The sequence below is a fragment of the Podarcis liolepis genome (genome assembly GCF_965112155.1).
Source record: "Podarcis liolepis genome assembly, chromosome: 13".
NCBI classification, from domain to species: domain Eukaryota; kingdom Metazoa; phylum Chordata; class Lepidosauria; order Squamata; family Lacertidae; genus Podarcis; species Podarcis liolepis.
In genome coordinates this window covers 28,681,634-28,697,186 of record NC_139573.1, presented here as the reverse complement: position 1 = coordinate 28,697,186, position 15,553 = coordinate 28,681,634, and the positions used below count along the sequence as shown (strand labels likewise).

General features: G+C 48.6%; 1 protein-coding gene across 2 annotated transcripts in view; it reads left to right on the top strand.

Moving 5' to 3' along the window:
• Positions 1 to 5,481: 5,481 nt before the first annotated feature.
• Positions 5,482 to 15,553, top strand: part of STAC2 (SH3 and cysteine rich domain 2) — a 45,218-nt gene continuing 35,146 nt past the window's right edge. For both annotated transcript variants that reach the window (XM_083471676.1, XM_083471675.1), the window contains exon 1: positions 5,482 to 6,071. In XM_083471676.1, the coding sequence (XP_083327802.1) occupies positions 5,976 to 6,071 (96 nt within the window). In that variant the 5' untranslated portion in view covers positions 5,482 to 5,975. The remainder of the gene's footprint in view (positions 6,072 to 15,553) is intronic.

Sequence of the window (15,553 nt, the reverse complement as noted above, 5' to 3'; positions counted from 1 at the left end):
AGATGGGGGACACAGACACCAATCTGACCTCCCCAGCAGGCGAGTCTCTAATACTTACTGGGAGGAGGAGGACTGAGGTAGCAGGGAAAGTGGCGCAGTGCAGGCATACCAGCAGGAACACCAGACTGGCTTGGCTGCTGTGTGTTTGCACCACACTTGCAGCAACTCACCTGGACATCCAGTATTGCTGTGGACACCTGTACCTACCCAGCTGAATACCATTTAATGCAGGGCTTCCCAAACTTGGGTCTCTAGCTGTTTTTGGACTGCAATTCCTATCATCCCTGACAACTGGTCCTGCTAGCTAGGGATGGTGGGAGTTGTAGTCCAAAAACCAGCTGGAGACTCAAGTTTGGGAAACCTGGATTTAGTGCCTTTGGAAAAGTGGGGGCTGGCCCACAAAACCCAAGTTCAGTATTTGGCAGGCACCTTCTAGCCCCCAAGGGTCCTATGCCATGCGAGGGAGCAAATACACAGAGGGTACCTCTTTGTACAAGTAGTAGTAATTAATCATTAATTATTATTATTCTGTGAACCGCCCTGAGACCCCCAGGTACAGGGCAGTATGTAATAGTATTAGTACCCTGCTTATCTGACTGGGTTTCTCAGTCTGGGCAGCTTCCAAGAGTTATAAAAACATAAACATTAAAAACTTCCTTGTACAAGGCTGCCTTCAGATGTGTCATGAACTGGCAGGACAATGGGGAGAAGGAAGAGGATCACGGCGAGGGGTGTAGCTGGGACTGGGACACACCTGGCCATGCAGGGGAGGGGGAAAGGAGTACTCACAGGGTGATGGAGGAAGGCGAAGAGAAGGAGATCAATGCACAGGAACCAGAATAGCAACATCCATCACCAGAGCCAGAGAGGGCCCTGTCCCCATGAACATGGGTTGTGAGGTGTAAGGAGCAGCAGGAGTGGCCCTCTAGGAGGCTGAGGCAGACGAAGGCCCACAGCTGGCCAGGTGGGGCTCGCTAGCTCTGGAGGAGGGATGTGATTCCTCAGCTGGAGCAGGCTTAGAACAGGTGAGGGTCACCTGCCTCGTCAAGCCCAGGTGCTGCAATCAGCCTGCAAAGTACAAAAGGGAAGCAGAGCTGACGGGCTGGGTCTGCTCAGCTGCCCATGTTGAGGGACCTCAGCTTGGATGTTCCTGGATCTCTATGGGACTGTGCTTTGGCTTTGATTCTGGACTGTATTCTGACTGCTGGACTTCAGACTTGGCTACTTGGATTGCCCCTGGACTGTGTTTCCTGACCTTTGGATTTTGCTTGTGTGGCTTGACCTGCAGATTGGACTTTGGTCTTGACATACTGATCTGCTGTCAGGTAGGGCCATGGATTCAGGACAAGATGTCTTATAAAAGTTGTGGTTATTTATCTCCTTGACATCTGATGAGAGGGTGTTCCACAGAGCCGGGCACTACTGAGAAGGCCCTCTGCCTGGTTCCTTGTAACTTCACTTCTCACAGTTAGGGAACCGCCAGAAGGCCCTCGGTGTATTCCCATATTAATGCATAACAGCCTACAAACGCAGCCCATTTCAGCAGAATCTGGTTGCTTCACACAGCTCTGGATGTTTTCCTTTTGTTACCAGGTGATGTGATCTTAGGATTCCTAGGATCCATTCCTCCCCCCTGTTGCAAGTAACTCTGGTGGTACTTGCATTCAAAGAAGGTCTTCCGCAAAGAGCAAACTAATGGCTCCTTAGAGCACCAATTGTATAAAGAGCTAAGTCTGACTCACACCCACCTTGTCACTCTGAAAGAAGAAATGGGGAACCTTTCATTGTGTGCTTGAACAGGCATTGAACAAGTTGAGCGCCCCTCCCCAACAAATTCAACTTGAAAGCAAATCTAGCCTTCCATCACGCCACAAGTTGCTTGATGTGACAAAAGCAAAGGTTTCCTTTTGCTTTTGCTATCGCCGCCTTCTTCTGATCCGCTTTTCCAGATTGGCGTGTTGTTGTTTTTTTAATCTTTCCTTCCGCATCCTAGTTTTTCAAAACAACCCCCTCTTATCTGATCAAGAAATTGGCTCCTTTTAGCAAACAATGATCTCAGCACTTGGGATTTCTCTTCTCCTTGTAGATAGGGCTGGGGATAATTTTCTCTTTGAACAGCTGCTGTAATTTACCCAGGAGAGAGAGAGAGAGCAGGAGAGTGTGCGCTAGGTGGGGGTGGAAAAGATGGAGGGGAGGGGGTCAGGGTGCTTTGGTGATGGTGGTGCTCATTGCAAGGACACTGGTGAAGACAATAGCTCATTTCCTTCCCACACACTCATCTTCCTTAAAAAAGAAGAAAAAAGAAGAAACCTCAACAGAGTGAAGATAATTTATGGCTTTCTTCCCCCACAATTAAAAAAAGGGGGAAAAAACCTTTTGGCTGTTCATCCCATCCGCCTGATGACTTCACCCCACCTTTTTATGTGCTACCCACCACATTTTACTCATACAGCTACCACCGTCCTTGTGCATTAACTCTGCCAGACATATGTTATTCCAGGCATCAGCCCCCCTCACTCCCTCCCTCTCTCTGACCTTCATCCCTGCATCTTCCCCAAGGGAGCATTTATTCTCACTAGTCATTGAGTAGGCTGAAGGGAGGGGGGCACATGCCTCACAGCCAACAGTAATGAGAGAGAGACCCAAGGGCAGAGGTTAAGCAATGTCATAGCATCCCTGTTATTCTCCTTGCAGCATCTCAAAGACTTAGGACTCTCTTCTGCATCCTCTCCCTTGCCCTGGAACACTTGTCTTGAGTAGGCTCCAGAAACTTTCCTGTTGCTGGCTTTCCCAGCTACTGCATTTGTCTGCTACAGGACCTAGAGAATGGCCTGGAAGCTAAGCAGGTATCTGCCTGGACAGGACCTGGATGGGAGACTGCCTAGAATCCATTGGTGGATAATCTACTGCCTTTCCCCTGAATGCCTGCTTGATCTCCTCCCAGACAGTCTTTCCTCACCATCAAAGGAACCTATGGTTTTAGCGGAGCTTCTTCTTGGATAAGATCTTCCAAACTGTGACATTTGCTGCTGTCTTAGGCTATGTACACACTATACCTTTAAAGCACATATGAAGCACAATCCCGCCACCCCTCAAAGAATTCTGGGCACTGTAAGGGTATAAGGACGTGATCCAAGTTATAAGGAAGGAGATTCCAACTAAACATTAGGAAGAACTTTGTCAGTAAGAGGTGTTTGATAGTGGAACAGACTCCGAGGAGAGGTGGTGTTTAAGCAAAGGCTGGGTGGCCATCCGTCTATAATCTAGTTGAGATTCCGGCATTGAAGGGGGTTGGACTAGATGACCCTCAGGGGTCCCTTACAACTCTACAATTCTGTGATTCAATGGTTTCTGGGAATTATAACTCTGTGAGGGGTAAACTACAGGGCCCAAAATTCTTTGAGGGAAACAATTTTTTCCCCTGGATTGTGTGTAAAGGTATAGTGGTTATAATACCTGCGCTATGTAACTTGTGCTTGTTACTACGTTTGATTGTATGCTGCCTTGGGCATTGCTGTATGAAAGGGAAAAGGGGGGTGCAAATCATTTCCTTCTTTCTTTGCTTGTATGGATCCATCGGGGGGGGGGGGAATGATGCTTTGTAGAGTACAAGATGACAGGTCCCTACCTGAAGGAGCTTAGAAGCAGGGAAGCAGGGGACAACAGAGATGCAGTGTGCATTTGTTTTAGTTGCACGTGCTTAGGCTTAGGTCAACTCTAAAGGAGAAAGCAGCATTTTGAAATCTACAGAAAGTATTCCTGAAATGTGCAGGTTGCGAAGTTGTAGCTGACTGGGAGGTCTTGTGTAACAAACCCACTTTCCCAAAATATCAGACCTTTTGCAGAAAGGAGAGTAACTGGGCAACGCACTGGAAAGTGCAAGGTGACACTTGTTTGAGATCACATCATCTAGGCTTCCCTGCAAACAAATCAAAATGAATGCTCAACACACAGGTCTTCCAAAAGTATCCTTGCAGGCTGAGTTACAGCACATGGTAGGGAAATTGGGGTGAGTACAGGTAAAGGGACCCCTGACCATTAGGTCGAGTCGTGACTGACTCTGGGGTTGCGGCGCTCATCTCGCTTTATTGGCCGAGGGAGCCAGCGTACAGCTTCCGGGTCATGTGGCCAGCATGACTAAACCGCTTCTGGCGAACCAGAGCAGCACACAGAAACGGCGTTTACCTTCCCGCCAGAGCAGTACCTATTTATCTACTTGCACTTTGACGTGCTTTCGAACTGCTAGGTTGGCAGGAGCAGGGACCGAGCAACGGGAGCTCACCCAGTTACGGGGATTCGAACCACCAACCTTCTGATCGGCAAGTCCTAGGCTCTGTGGTTTAACCCACAGCGCCACCCGCGTAGGGAAATTGGGGAGGTTGTGCCAAAGGCTTCCTGGGAAAGGTGGCTTTTGAGGAGGGATTTGAAGGAAGCATCAAAGTTTTCCTGGGAGGCACTTCCAAGCGCACAGGGCAGCAAGGGCAGAGAGGGTGAGCCCTTTTGAGGGAGCAAGAGACCTTTGAACAGAGAGTTGGAGGCAGCTAGGACACAAGCAAGAATGCATCTGAGAGAGGCCCCTGGAGAGAGGGACAAGGAGCTCATGCTTGATCTCGGAGTGGTCTGGAAACCCGTGAAAGGGTGAAGCATCAGAGTCTTATTATATTTTAAGATAAGGGATTAAGATAAAATCAAAGAGGGAAAGGATTTGCTGAACTAACTAATTTGAACTGGAATACAAAAAGGGAGGTGTGAGGAGGTCGGGGAAACAAGCAAATGAAAGATAAGACATGGAAAGACTAATCTGTTTTTTAATTGTTTTTATCTTGTATTTTCATTTTTTATTTTTTCTTTATTCTTTTTTTGCTTATTTTTGTAATATGTTGAAACTTTAATAAATATCTTTAAAAAAAAAAACAAAGGCAGGAGAGGTGAATAATTTTGGCAGCAGAGTGCAGCAGGTATGATAGCAAAGGAAGGTCAATAAGAGGCAGTATACCAGGCAAATGCTGGAGATAAACAAAGGCTTCTGTTGGCTACCAAGGGGAACAGGATTACTTGGACTCGTGGCGTGATCCAGCAGGACTCTTCGGATATTCCACTTGGCAAAGTCCAGGTCTAGACAGCTGAGGAAGAAGGCGCTCCCATCCTTTGTTTAGCTTCCAGGCACCAGCGCTGAAACATAGTGCGTGAAATTGAGGAAATCTGATTGGTGTTGACCTGCAAACACCCAAGGCAGCTTCATCCCTTCTCTCGCAAATACGCGCGTAACTTTTCAGCGAGGGCCCACCCATTGGTGGAGGCGCCCAGCCTCTCTCGCCTGCCCTCCCGCCGGAGGGGCCAATGGGAAAGCGCCCTCCTACGTGCTGTATTAGCATATCAAAAGAAAAAGGCGAGGTTAATGAACCACTCGTAAAAAGGAGGGGTGGGGTGGGCGGGCTTTGCGCGATCACAATAATACAAGAAATGGGGAGGAGTCAAGGCGCTCCTGAAATCAAACTTGGAGGAAGCGGCAGCAGGAGGGAGACCAGCATTTGGTAGCCTTCGCTCAGTTTCTGTTGCAGAGCCCGGGAGGTGGGTGGCAGAAGAAGATGCGAATTCGCTTGTTTTAATCTGCATAAAAGGGGAGGTCTCCAATGGCAAAACAGACCCTCCGCTCCCCATTCAGAAGAGTTTAGCGGGAGGTGGTTTTTTCCCCTTTTCTTTCCTCTTTAATAAGTGGGTCATTTCTTTCGTCCTTATACGAGGAAGCGGGGTGGGTGGAGAGAACCCCAAATAATTCTAACCGGGGTTAAAAACAAAATTTAATTCAGAGAACCAGGAATTAAGACTTCCCAGCCAGGCACAGGAAAGAAAAAGGTCGCTTCGTGGAGAGCAGGAGAAGACAACCCGAAGTTGCATCTGCTCCTCGTCCATTCCTCCTCCTCCTCCGGACCCAGGTCCGGTCGCCCAACGGCCGGAGCAGCCGCCTCTGTACCATGACCGAGATCACGGAGAAGGAAAATGACCCGCAGCAGCACAACAGCGATCCGCAGCAGACTCCGGGCACCGCTCTCAGCCTCCACGAGACGAAGGTACCCAAGCCTTCCCCTCCGCGCGATCCGTGGCGCAGACTTTCTCTCTTGCTCTTCTCTTTAAAAAGCGCAAATCTGAGCCTCCTTGGTTAGAGCTGCTTCCCGCCCGGGATCGAGCGGGTTGGGGACGCTGTTTGGTTTTGTGTTGTCTGCTGTGTTGTGCGTGTGTCTCTCTCTCTCTTCCCTCTTGGAAGATGTGAGCATCTCCACACCACCCACCTGCCCATCGCTTTGGTTTGCAAACAATTTCTCCCCTAGACTCGAGCGTGTGTATATGTGTCTCTTTGCGTCTCCTCTCCATCTCCCTTAACCGCTCGTGCCTCCCTTTCCCTGCAGTAAACGAGGAGTCCGTGGCCGCCCCCTCCTCACCCGCCAAAGCGCGCCTTTACGTTTGCTCCACAACCGCAGTGTGGGGCTGAGTTGGTTTCCCCGCGTGGACATCTCCCCCCCCCCCCTCTCCTCCTATGCAGTGCACTCGCTCTTTGCATAGGGCACTGTAGGGTTACGGTGCTGTGGGATCAGTGGGGACCCGGAGGTGGGGAGTCAAACCACCGGATTCCTCCCAGTCTTGTGACCGATTTCCCTCTCTGGATGTCGAGCGGCGTGTGTGTGTGTGTGTGTGTGTAGATACGTGTGTTCTTGGCTTCCCAGTAAGGCAGTAAGGAACGATTCTATTTAGGGGGGGGGGTAATCTTAAGTTACCTCTTGTCTGTGTCTTATATGCCGAATCAATTCCTAGATCAAATGGCAGGATAGGAAGCCGTGCGTTTTCATATCTATAGATACAGTACATGGCACTTCTAAATGCCATACAATCCGAACCTGTCATATTAGCTGGGTTCTGCGCCCCCCCCATATAATCAGTGTTGTAAATAGACTTCATGCCCCGCTCTTCTCCATCGACCTCAGTCATTGAAAAGGTAAATGGCTAAAAAAAAAATGCAGTGTATATCTATCTATACTTCTGTGAAAATCTAGGATATTGGCCAATACCTAACTTAGGCTTGTATGTTTTCAGGGGGGGGGGTGGAGAGGGAGGGATGTTTCATACACACACAGACACACACACACACACACACGTGTGTCAGTGTGTGTATTGGAGGGGGAGCGCGTTCCAAAAGGTTACTAGCGTGGGAATCATAATAACATCTTAATGATGGCGGGAGAGGGGTGGGATTTGGAAACCAGCAATTTAGCCTGGTGGGTCTGTGTGTGTGTTCCACTGCAGTAGTGTGACTTATTAGCACATGCTTTAATTGCAGGCTTTGCTGTTATAATGGTTGTGTTCTTTCGCAGCTGAAAGCCTAGAGGGGGGAGAGTGTCTTGGGACCCAATTTTGGAGGGGAGGGGTGGAGAAGGAAGGGGGGGGATTGCTTTGCTAAATGTAGATTTATATACAGTATTTTAATTGCCTGGCTGAACCAGAGCAAAGTGCATCTAGTCCAGAATTCTGCGCAGGATCCTGGTCCAGAATCCAGCCCACTGGATGCTTCTAAGTAGCTCCAGGATAGAGCACTAAAGGGCCTTCTCTTGGTGCTTCTCTCCCAGCATCTGTAATTCCAAGGAATGCTGCTCCTGTTTATGGAGGCTCAGTTTGCTATAATGACTTTCCTCCACGGAAAGTGTTGTGGTTTCTATGTTTTTCTAAAGCTGGAAGCCTTTGGCTCTGAAAAGATAACAGGCACTTGAGGAACCAGTTGTTGAAAGGGCAAGTGTCTGGCACTGGCTCACCTGCATCTTGTCACTCATTTCCTAGAGCCCGCCTCCCTCCTTCCTCTCCATTGTGGTTTGAACAAAAAAAAAAAAGCACTCTGTGCATGTTCAGAGGACTGCTGCTTTCTCCATTCTTGCAATTACTGATCATAGATTTAGGGACTTCCATACACCACTGGAGAATGCTGAAGCTGTACATACACCCTTAGAATCAGAATGGGGGCAGAATCAAGAGTTCGTAGCTGGTGACCTATTTCACCCCAGACAGCAGGATCTCGGCTGGTTATGGTAGGGGCAGGCACTGATGGATACAGTGGTACCTCGGGTTACAGACACTTTAGGTTACAGACTCCGTTCACCCAGAAATAGTACCTCTGGTTAAGAACTTTGCTTCAGGATGAGAACAGAAATCGTGCTCTGGCGGTGCGGCAGCAGTGGGAGGCCTCATTAGCTAAAGTGGTACCTCGGGTTAAGAACAGTTTCAGAACCTCCAGAACAAATTAAGTTCTTAACCCGAGGTACCACTGTACTTGCAAATGCAGACCAGAACCTCATGTGTTGCATGACACAATCTAGGCTAAGGCATAAGAAATTGGGGGGGGGGCAGGCTTCTTATTTTAACTCTAATCATGTGCATTCCACCCCCGCTCCCATTTGATATTAACGTCTTCATGGGCCGAGGAGGAGGGAAAATCTGTGTTGTGTGAATACACAGGCTAGATCTCCCGCCTGCTCTGATGACAGCATCTCTGCTGATGTCAGTGCTGTGACGTTGGCTTCTAATTCATCTAATATCCCAAGTAGATTTGAAATCGAGGGAGGACAAGCTGTGGTGCTGCAGAGCTGTTTTTTTTTATCCACCCCTGACAAGTCCCAGCACAGTGTGTGTGTGTGTGTGTGTGTGTGTGTGTGTGTGTGTGTGTGCATTTGTCTTATGCAAGCACAACAGGACATGGTGCTGCTTTGCCCTGCAGTTCACTTTCTCGGAAGTTAAGTGTGGGGAGAGATGGGGGAGGTCGAAACGCAGTGTTCCGCAGGTTCCTTGCGTGGGTGAAGTACTCCCAGATGGCTCGCAAGTCTGTGTACCAAGTGGCTGTTGTTCCTCTTTGTTATTAATCATTTCTCATTAAACTTGTAATTAATTTGTAAACCTTGATCTCGTCTCACTGCTGCTACTCCATGCTCAGAATCTGCGAGGTAGATCACTGGTGGGCCATTTTTGGGGTGGGGGGGTGGGGAAATGGCGCTATTTATTTATTTATTTATTTACCTTTGTATCCTGCCTTTCCCCCCCCCCCCAAGGAGTTAAAGGTGGCATGCATATTTCACCACCACCACCACCCTCCCATTTTGTCCTCACAACAACCATAGGAGGTTGGTTAGACCGAGAGAGTGAGCAACTGGTTCAGAGTCTCCATGGCTGAGTGGGGATCGAACTGTGGCCTCTCAGGTCCTAGTCTAGTCCTCTCTAACCACTACACTACACTGGCTGTCATACCGCCTCTTGATCTCTTTATACTGCCTCATAGTGCTGAGCCTTGTTCTGGACTGTACCACTCCAGGTTGGTGATGAAGTAGGGTATTGTGTATTTTGAAGGCTCCCCTAAGGGTGTGTGTGTGTGTGGTGGTGGGGACTCCCAGAACACACACACACACACAAAATGTATATGGATCATCCTAGCCTTCTCCCCAACAGGCTGGTTTTCTCTGGACAAGGATATTTGGGTGGGTGGGTGCCTTGGGTGGTGGGCCAACCCATCCAGCGGCAACCAGCAGTGGAACAGTCCAAAGAGAGCTTTACCACTTGATTCCATGGATTGTATAAATTGTCCAGAGAATGGGGAGGGAGAGAGACTTGGGTTCAAGCGAGACATGACATGTGCAGAAGGCAGTGGAATCTTACCTCGGTAATAGTGACAGGACAGGCATCCTTCACCACACTAGCTTAGGGGGGCACCGTGTGCAAGCCCCACAACACACACAGACACACAGTAGCCCTGCCTCCAGCACCTCTCTTCTGCTCTCTGCCTTCCAGCATCTGCACCTCTGAGGCAGCCAAGTCACTCTGCCCATCAGTAGGGCTGGCCCTGTGTGCCTCCAGGGGAACTTAGGGGGCTAGGTGTGGTCAGACTGGCTGACCCTCCTCTTTTCCACGGAGCAAAGGTGGGAAATGAATGCAATGAATGTAGAAATAAATGTTGTTCAGCAGAAGAGTCGTGCTTCGGTGGGGGCGTGAGCTAGCCTAGAGTGGCCAATCACCTGCCACTGGGAGCCTTTCCAAAGGTCTTTTTCTACCTAGTCAAAGAGATGGAGAGCAGTTTTGATACTAATCAGGGACAGAAAGTACAGGCTGGGGGGGGGGGAATCATGAGGCTTTTACCTGGAGCCAAATCACACGTGTTTTTTTAAAGCTTTTTTTTAATGCTCAAGTTTAAAAGACAGAGATAAGTATGTTTGGAGAAAGGTGGAGTGTTGCAGAGGGGAAAACAAAAACCTATGCTCTGTGCACCTGAAATAAGATTCTGCAAATCGTTTCTGCCACACCTCTAAATACCAGCTTCTGGGTCTTGCAAGCAGGGAGGTTGTTGATGTGCTGAGGTCCTGCTTGTGGTCTTCCCTCGGGCATTTAGTTGGCCCCTGGGAGAACAGGATGCTGGCCTGACCCACCAGGGCTCCTCTGGAGTTCTTTACCAGTATTGGGGTCTAAAAGAGAACAGAGCTCTACTTCAGCCCTAGTGCATCATTCAGTTACCATAGATGTGTGTTGAGGAGGCTGTTTCATGCCTGAGGCAAATTGTGTCCCAGCTTGTAATCCTGACCCCTTCCCCTCACACTGTGGATTCACAAAGGCACGCACAAGCACACCCAGCCCCACATGTGGTTTGGGGGGGGGGCGAGAGGATGCTGCAGTTGCTCAGTGGTGATGGCAAGAGAGTAATTCTCCTCAGGCCAAGCTTGACTCCTGACCTTTTTGGCACCTGTGGTGGAAGAATGCAAATAACGCTTCCTGTCCCTGTTAATTAACATGGGAGACGGGAGGGTATAGTACCACCAAGATGGTCTTCTGCACAGGCTCCTTTGCGGTGCATAGGCCTGTCCACAAACACAACACGCCAGTTGGGGACTGTGCAAGAGGGTTTCACAATTCAGTTTCTATAGTTCAGTCCGCACCTCACTGTGAGCCTGATCATCTTCTGGTCCCTGTATGGAGTCCACAATCTGGATTCCCACAGCTCTTTTACTCAGAAGTCATGGAAGAGCTGTTTCCACCCTCCACCATGAAGACGGGGGCACCCTCTTCGTGCACTTCTGACACCCTAGTTCTTACGCGACCAGTCTCTGCCTCAGATCTTCCTCCCATCAAAGACTGTGCATTCCAGAAGGCTGCTCTTTGCCTGTCCGTGTAGACAACAACACTCTCTTCTGTTCTGACTCCTGGAGCAGGATGTGACCATAAACATTAGTTACCCTATTGACCAGACTTCCTCAAACTCAGCCCTCCAGATGTTTTTGACCTACAACTCCCATGATCCCTGCGCTCATTTCTTATCTGGTCTTGGGAGTGAAAGGAGGGAGGTGAAATGGAAGCAGCTGGCTGGCTCCTTACACCTGTGTGAGTACGTTTACATGCGTGTGTAAATATCAAACATGCATCTGCTCTGCTCCCTTTCAGAGATCTAACGTCTAGACCCAGGGGTCAGCAAACTTTTTCAGCAGGGGGCCGGTCCACTGTCCCTCAGACCTTGTGGGGGGCCGGACTATATTTTTTTTGGGGGGGGGGGATGAACAAATTCCTATGCCCCACAAATAACCCAGAGATGCATTTTAAATAAAAGGACACATTCTACTCATGTAAAACATGCTGATTCCCGGACTGTACATGGGCCAGATTTAAAAGGCGATTGGGCTGGATCTGGCCCCAGGCATTAGTTTGCCTGTAGATGCCAAGGAAAGGGGGCTGAAACTGGAGGCATCCCCTGTGTCTCCACCAAAGGCAAAACAAAACAGGGATAAAATTTATGGACCATGTCTCTTCTCTTCCTAGGAACATATATTTATATACGGGACTATTCCTGTTAATTTGGGATCATTGAAAGCAGCCTTGCCAGCGCCTCTTCAATTTGCTGCACTAGCTCAGTAATAATCAGGAACAATAACAAACTACAGATGCCCTTCCAGCTTCCCCTCCTTGTCTCAATCATTCTTTCTCTTCCTTTTTAAGACCTTTTGCTCACCAAGCCCAGCCTTGAGCAGGCAGCCTGCTGTGGATTCAGGTTGCAGTGCCTTCTAAGGGAGCTGTGGTGGGGAGAAAATAGGAAAGAGGGTGGGAAATGAGGGGCAGAAGGCAAATGGGAGTGGAAAGAAAGCCACGATTAACCACCTCAAAGCTTCTGAGCACATGTGGAGAACTAGAAGAGATTTCTCTGGCTTGCCCCATCTCTGGAGCTCTCGGCTTGCCTGATCTTATAGTGTGTTTTTGAGCAAACCCGGTTGGTTTTGTGTTGTATTTTTAAAGGCAATTTCTAGGCTGCCTTGTTTTAAGGTGTGGCATTTTGTGTGTATGTGTGTGTTTTAAGAGACAGAGGAACAAGCAAACCCTTCTGTTCCTCCTTGATCTGATTTGATGTCAAAGTGTCTTTGGAAAGAAAAGGGACCTACATCAAGGTTGTGTATATCAAGGATTGTCCGGCATCTTTACAATGCGTAAGGAATATCTTTCTGCGGCCTTCACCGCAGCCCCTTAAGCAACGCAAAGAATCGAACAGAACAGACACAGTGAGAGATGTTTCGGCTGATCTGTGCTTCCCCTGCCCCTATTCAAGGTTGGAAGTAAATTTATAAATAAAAGGCTTTAAAGTTCACAAGGAATTGGCCTTGGATTTATCTGAAAGGAGAGGTGCTGGAGCTAGCGATTGTAGCAGAATCACTCCCTAGACTCTAAAAGCTTGCAGCCAGAATAATTCCCAGACTGGTTTGGCTGCTTAGTGACGGCAGAACTCTGTTCATGCTCAGAGGTACTCTCCCCTATCATGAACATATGAAACTCCCGTTTGCAGAGTCGAACACATTGGTCGATCTGGTACCCTGAGGTCTTTTTTTTTTTAGCTCTCCTTTCTTTAACCTGAAGATGCCAAGCGTTGTACTTGAGACCTCCTGCATTCAAGACAGATTCTGCTGATAAGCTCTAGTGAGCACTGGCTTAATTTAAGCCAAGGATGGGGAACCTTTAGATGTTGCCGGACTCCAGCTGTCTTCAGCCCTAGCCAGTGTAACTGATGGTCCTGAAGGCTGATGGAAGTTGTGGCCCTCCAAATGTTGTTAGACTACAAGTTCCCCATCCCTGATTTTAGATCTGATAGCAGGGTCTGAAAGAGTATTAAAACCAGCATTGGGAAATTTAGATCCGTGTGTGTGTTTGCAAATTTAACAAAAAACATGGGGTAGGGAGAAACAGAAAATGAAAAAGGCTCGTGTTGTTTAGATCCCTTAAGAGCAAGTGTAAGGGGTGGCGCTGTGGGTTAAACTGCAGAGCCTAGGACTTGCCGATCAGAAGGTCGGCGGTTCGAATCCCCACAACGGGGTGAGCTCCCGTTGCTCAGTCCCTGCTCCTGCCAACCTTGCAGTTCCAAAGCACATTAAAGTGCAAGTAGATAAATAGGTACCACTCTGGCGGGAAGTAAACGGCGTTTCCGTGCACTGATCTGGTTCACCAGAACAGCTTAGTCATGCTGGCCACATGACCCGGAAGCTGTACGCCAGTTCCCTTGGCCAATAAAGCGAGATGAGTGCTGCGACCCCAGAGTCGGCCATGACTGGACCTAATGGTCAGGGGTCCCATTACCTTTAAGAGCAAGTGTAAATAGAGCATTTGGCTTGGAGCTGAGTCTGAGAGAACTGTGTTCAAACCTCTGTTCAGCCATAGTGTGGGCCGCTGAGTGATGCTGGAGAGGTTGAAGGTCATGTGCTGATTACTCAGTAGGTTAGTGAACCAGGGAGTGGGTGGTGGGGCAGGCATGGGTGCTGTGAATTCCCCACCTTTGCTCTTCTAGGTTGTGCCCACTTTCACTCTCTCCTCGTCAGCATTGCATTGCATTTCTTCCATGTGTTGGACCTTACAGGAAGGGTGGTTGGAAATTAAAAATGATGGGCCAAAGGGAAAGTGCAGTTCCCACCAAAGAAAAGGAGAGGAGCACCCAGCTTCTGCTTATTCCTTTTCCTCGTATTTATATTTCTTTGGGCTTTATTGAGGTGTTTCATCTTTCGCAGCTAGAAAGAGCGCTTTCTGCTCTGACTTTCCTTAGTCGCTGCGAGCATTTCAGACCCAAAAAGGAGAATCTGGCTCCACCTTCTATTCCCTCTCCCTTTTCCCGCTAGTTCCCATCGATTCAGCACAGATAAGAGGAACTGAGCATGCCTTCCCTTGCAGAGCTACTGGCTCGGCTTCCCCCCTGTCTTTTCAGAGCAGGGAGGGCCTCTCACCATAATTACCCTGGCAGTGGTTTTGTCAAAGCCTGCATGGAGGGCTTTAAAGGTCAAAACCAGCACCTTGGAACCAAGCCGGCAGCCAGCCTACCTGGCGTATAAGATCAGTGTCATATGATCTGAATCTGGTTGACTAGTTCCGTTCAGAACCCTGGGAGCTGCACATCGAACCAATGGAAGTTTCCATGCTGTCTTCAAGGGCAGCCCTACAAACAACATAATGCAGTAATCTAGCCAGGAGGTAGCCAGGATATAAATGACCGGGTCAGGTTCTCAAAGAAAAGAAACACAGTGCAACTTGGATATAAGACAGAAATGGGGAAAAGCACTCCTGGCTACCACTTGGAAATCTAGGGACAGGGCCAGATTCAGCTGTGCTTCTGTACTGCAATCCTTTTTATTTTTATTTTTTTAATTTAAATACAGCACATAAAATGTGGCTGTTTAAAAAAAAAAGTGAAAGAGAAAAGGTTAGAGTACATCATTATAGTAAATGTTACCAGTTAATGCAGTCATACCTTGGATCCCAAACGCCCTGGGATTCAACTTTGTTGGCATATTAATGAGAAACTACCCTAATCTACACTTCTTGGCCAATATGCAAAACCAAACCACAGCTCCCCTTTAAAATGCACACTACGTCTAAGGTTGCAATGAAGTTCCCCAACCCACCAATGTCTACAAAAATGCATTTACAGTCGTACCTTGGAACCTAAACACCTTGGTACTTGGACATTTTGGCTCCTGAACACCGCAAACCCAGAAGTGAGTGTTCCGGTTTGCAAATGTTCTTTGGAACCCAAACATCCAACGTGGCTTCTGATTGGCTGCAGGAACTTCCAGCATCCAAAGCCGCACTTTGGTTTCTGAAGGTTTTGGAAGTCGAACGGACTTCCGGAATGGATTCTGTTTGACTTCCAAGGTATGACTGTCATTACAATTTTTAGCCTAATGTATTTTGTATAAAGGGACGCGGGTGGCACTGTGGGTTAAACCACAGAGCCTAGGACGTGCTGATCGGAAGGTCGGCGGTTCGAATCCCCGCGACGGGGTGAGCTCCCGTTGCTCGGTCCCTGCTTCCTGCCAACCTAGCAGTTCGAAAGCACGTCAAAGTGCAAGTAGATAAATAGGTACTGCTCCAGCGGGAAGGTAAACAGCGTTTCTATGCGCTGCTCTGGATCACCAGAAGTGGCTTAGTCATGATGGCCACATGACCTGGAAGCTGTCTGTGGACAAACGCCTGCTCTCTCGGCCTATAGAGCAAGAAGAGCATGCAACCCCAGAAT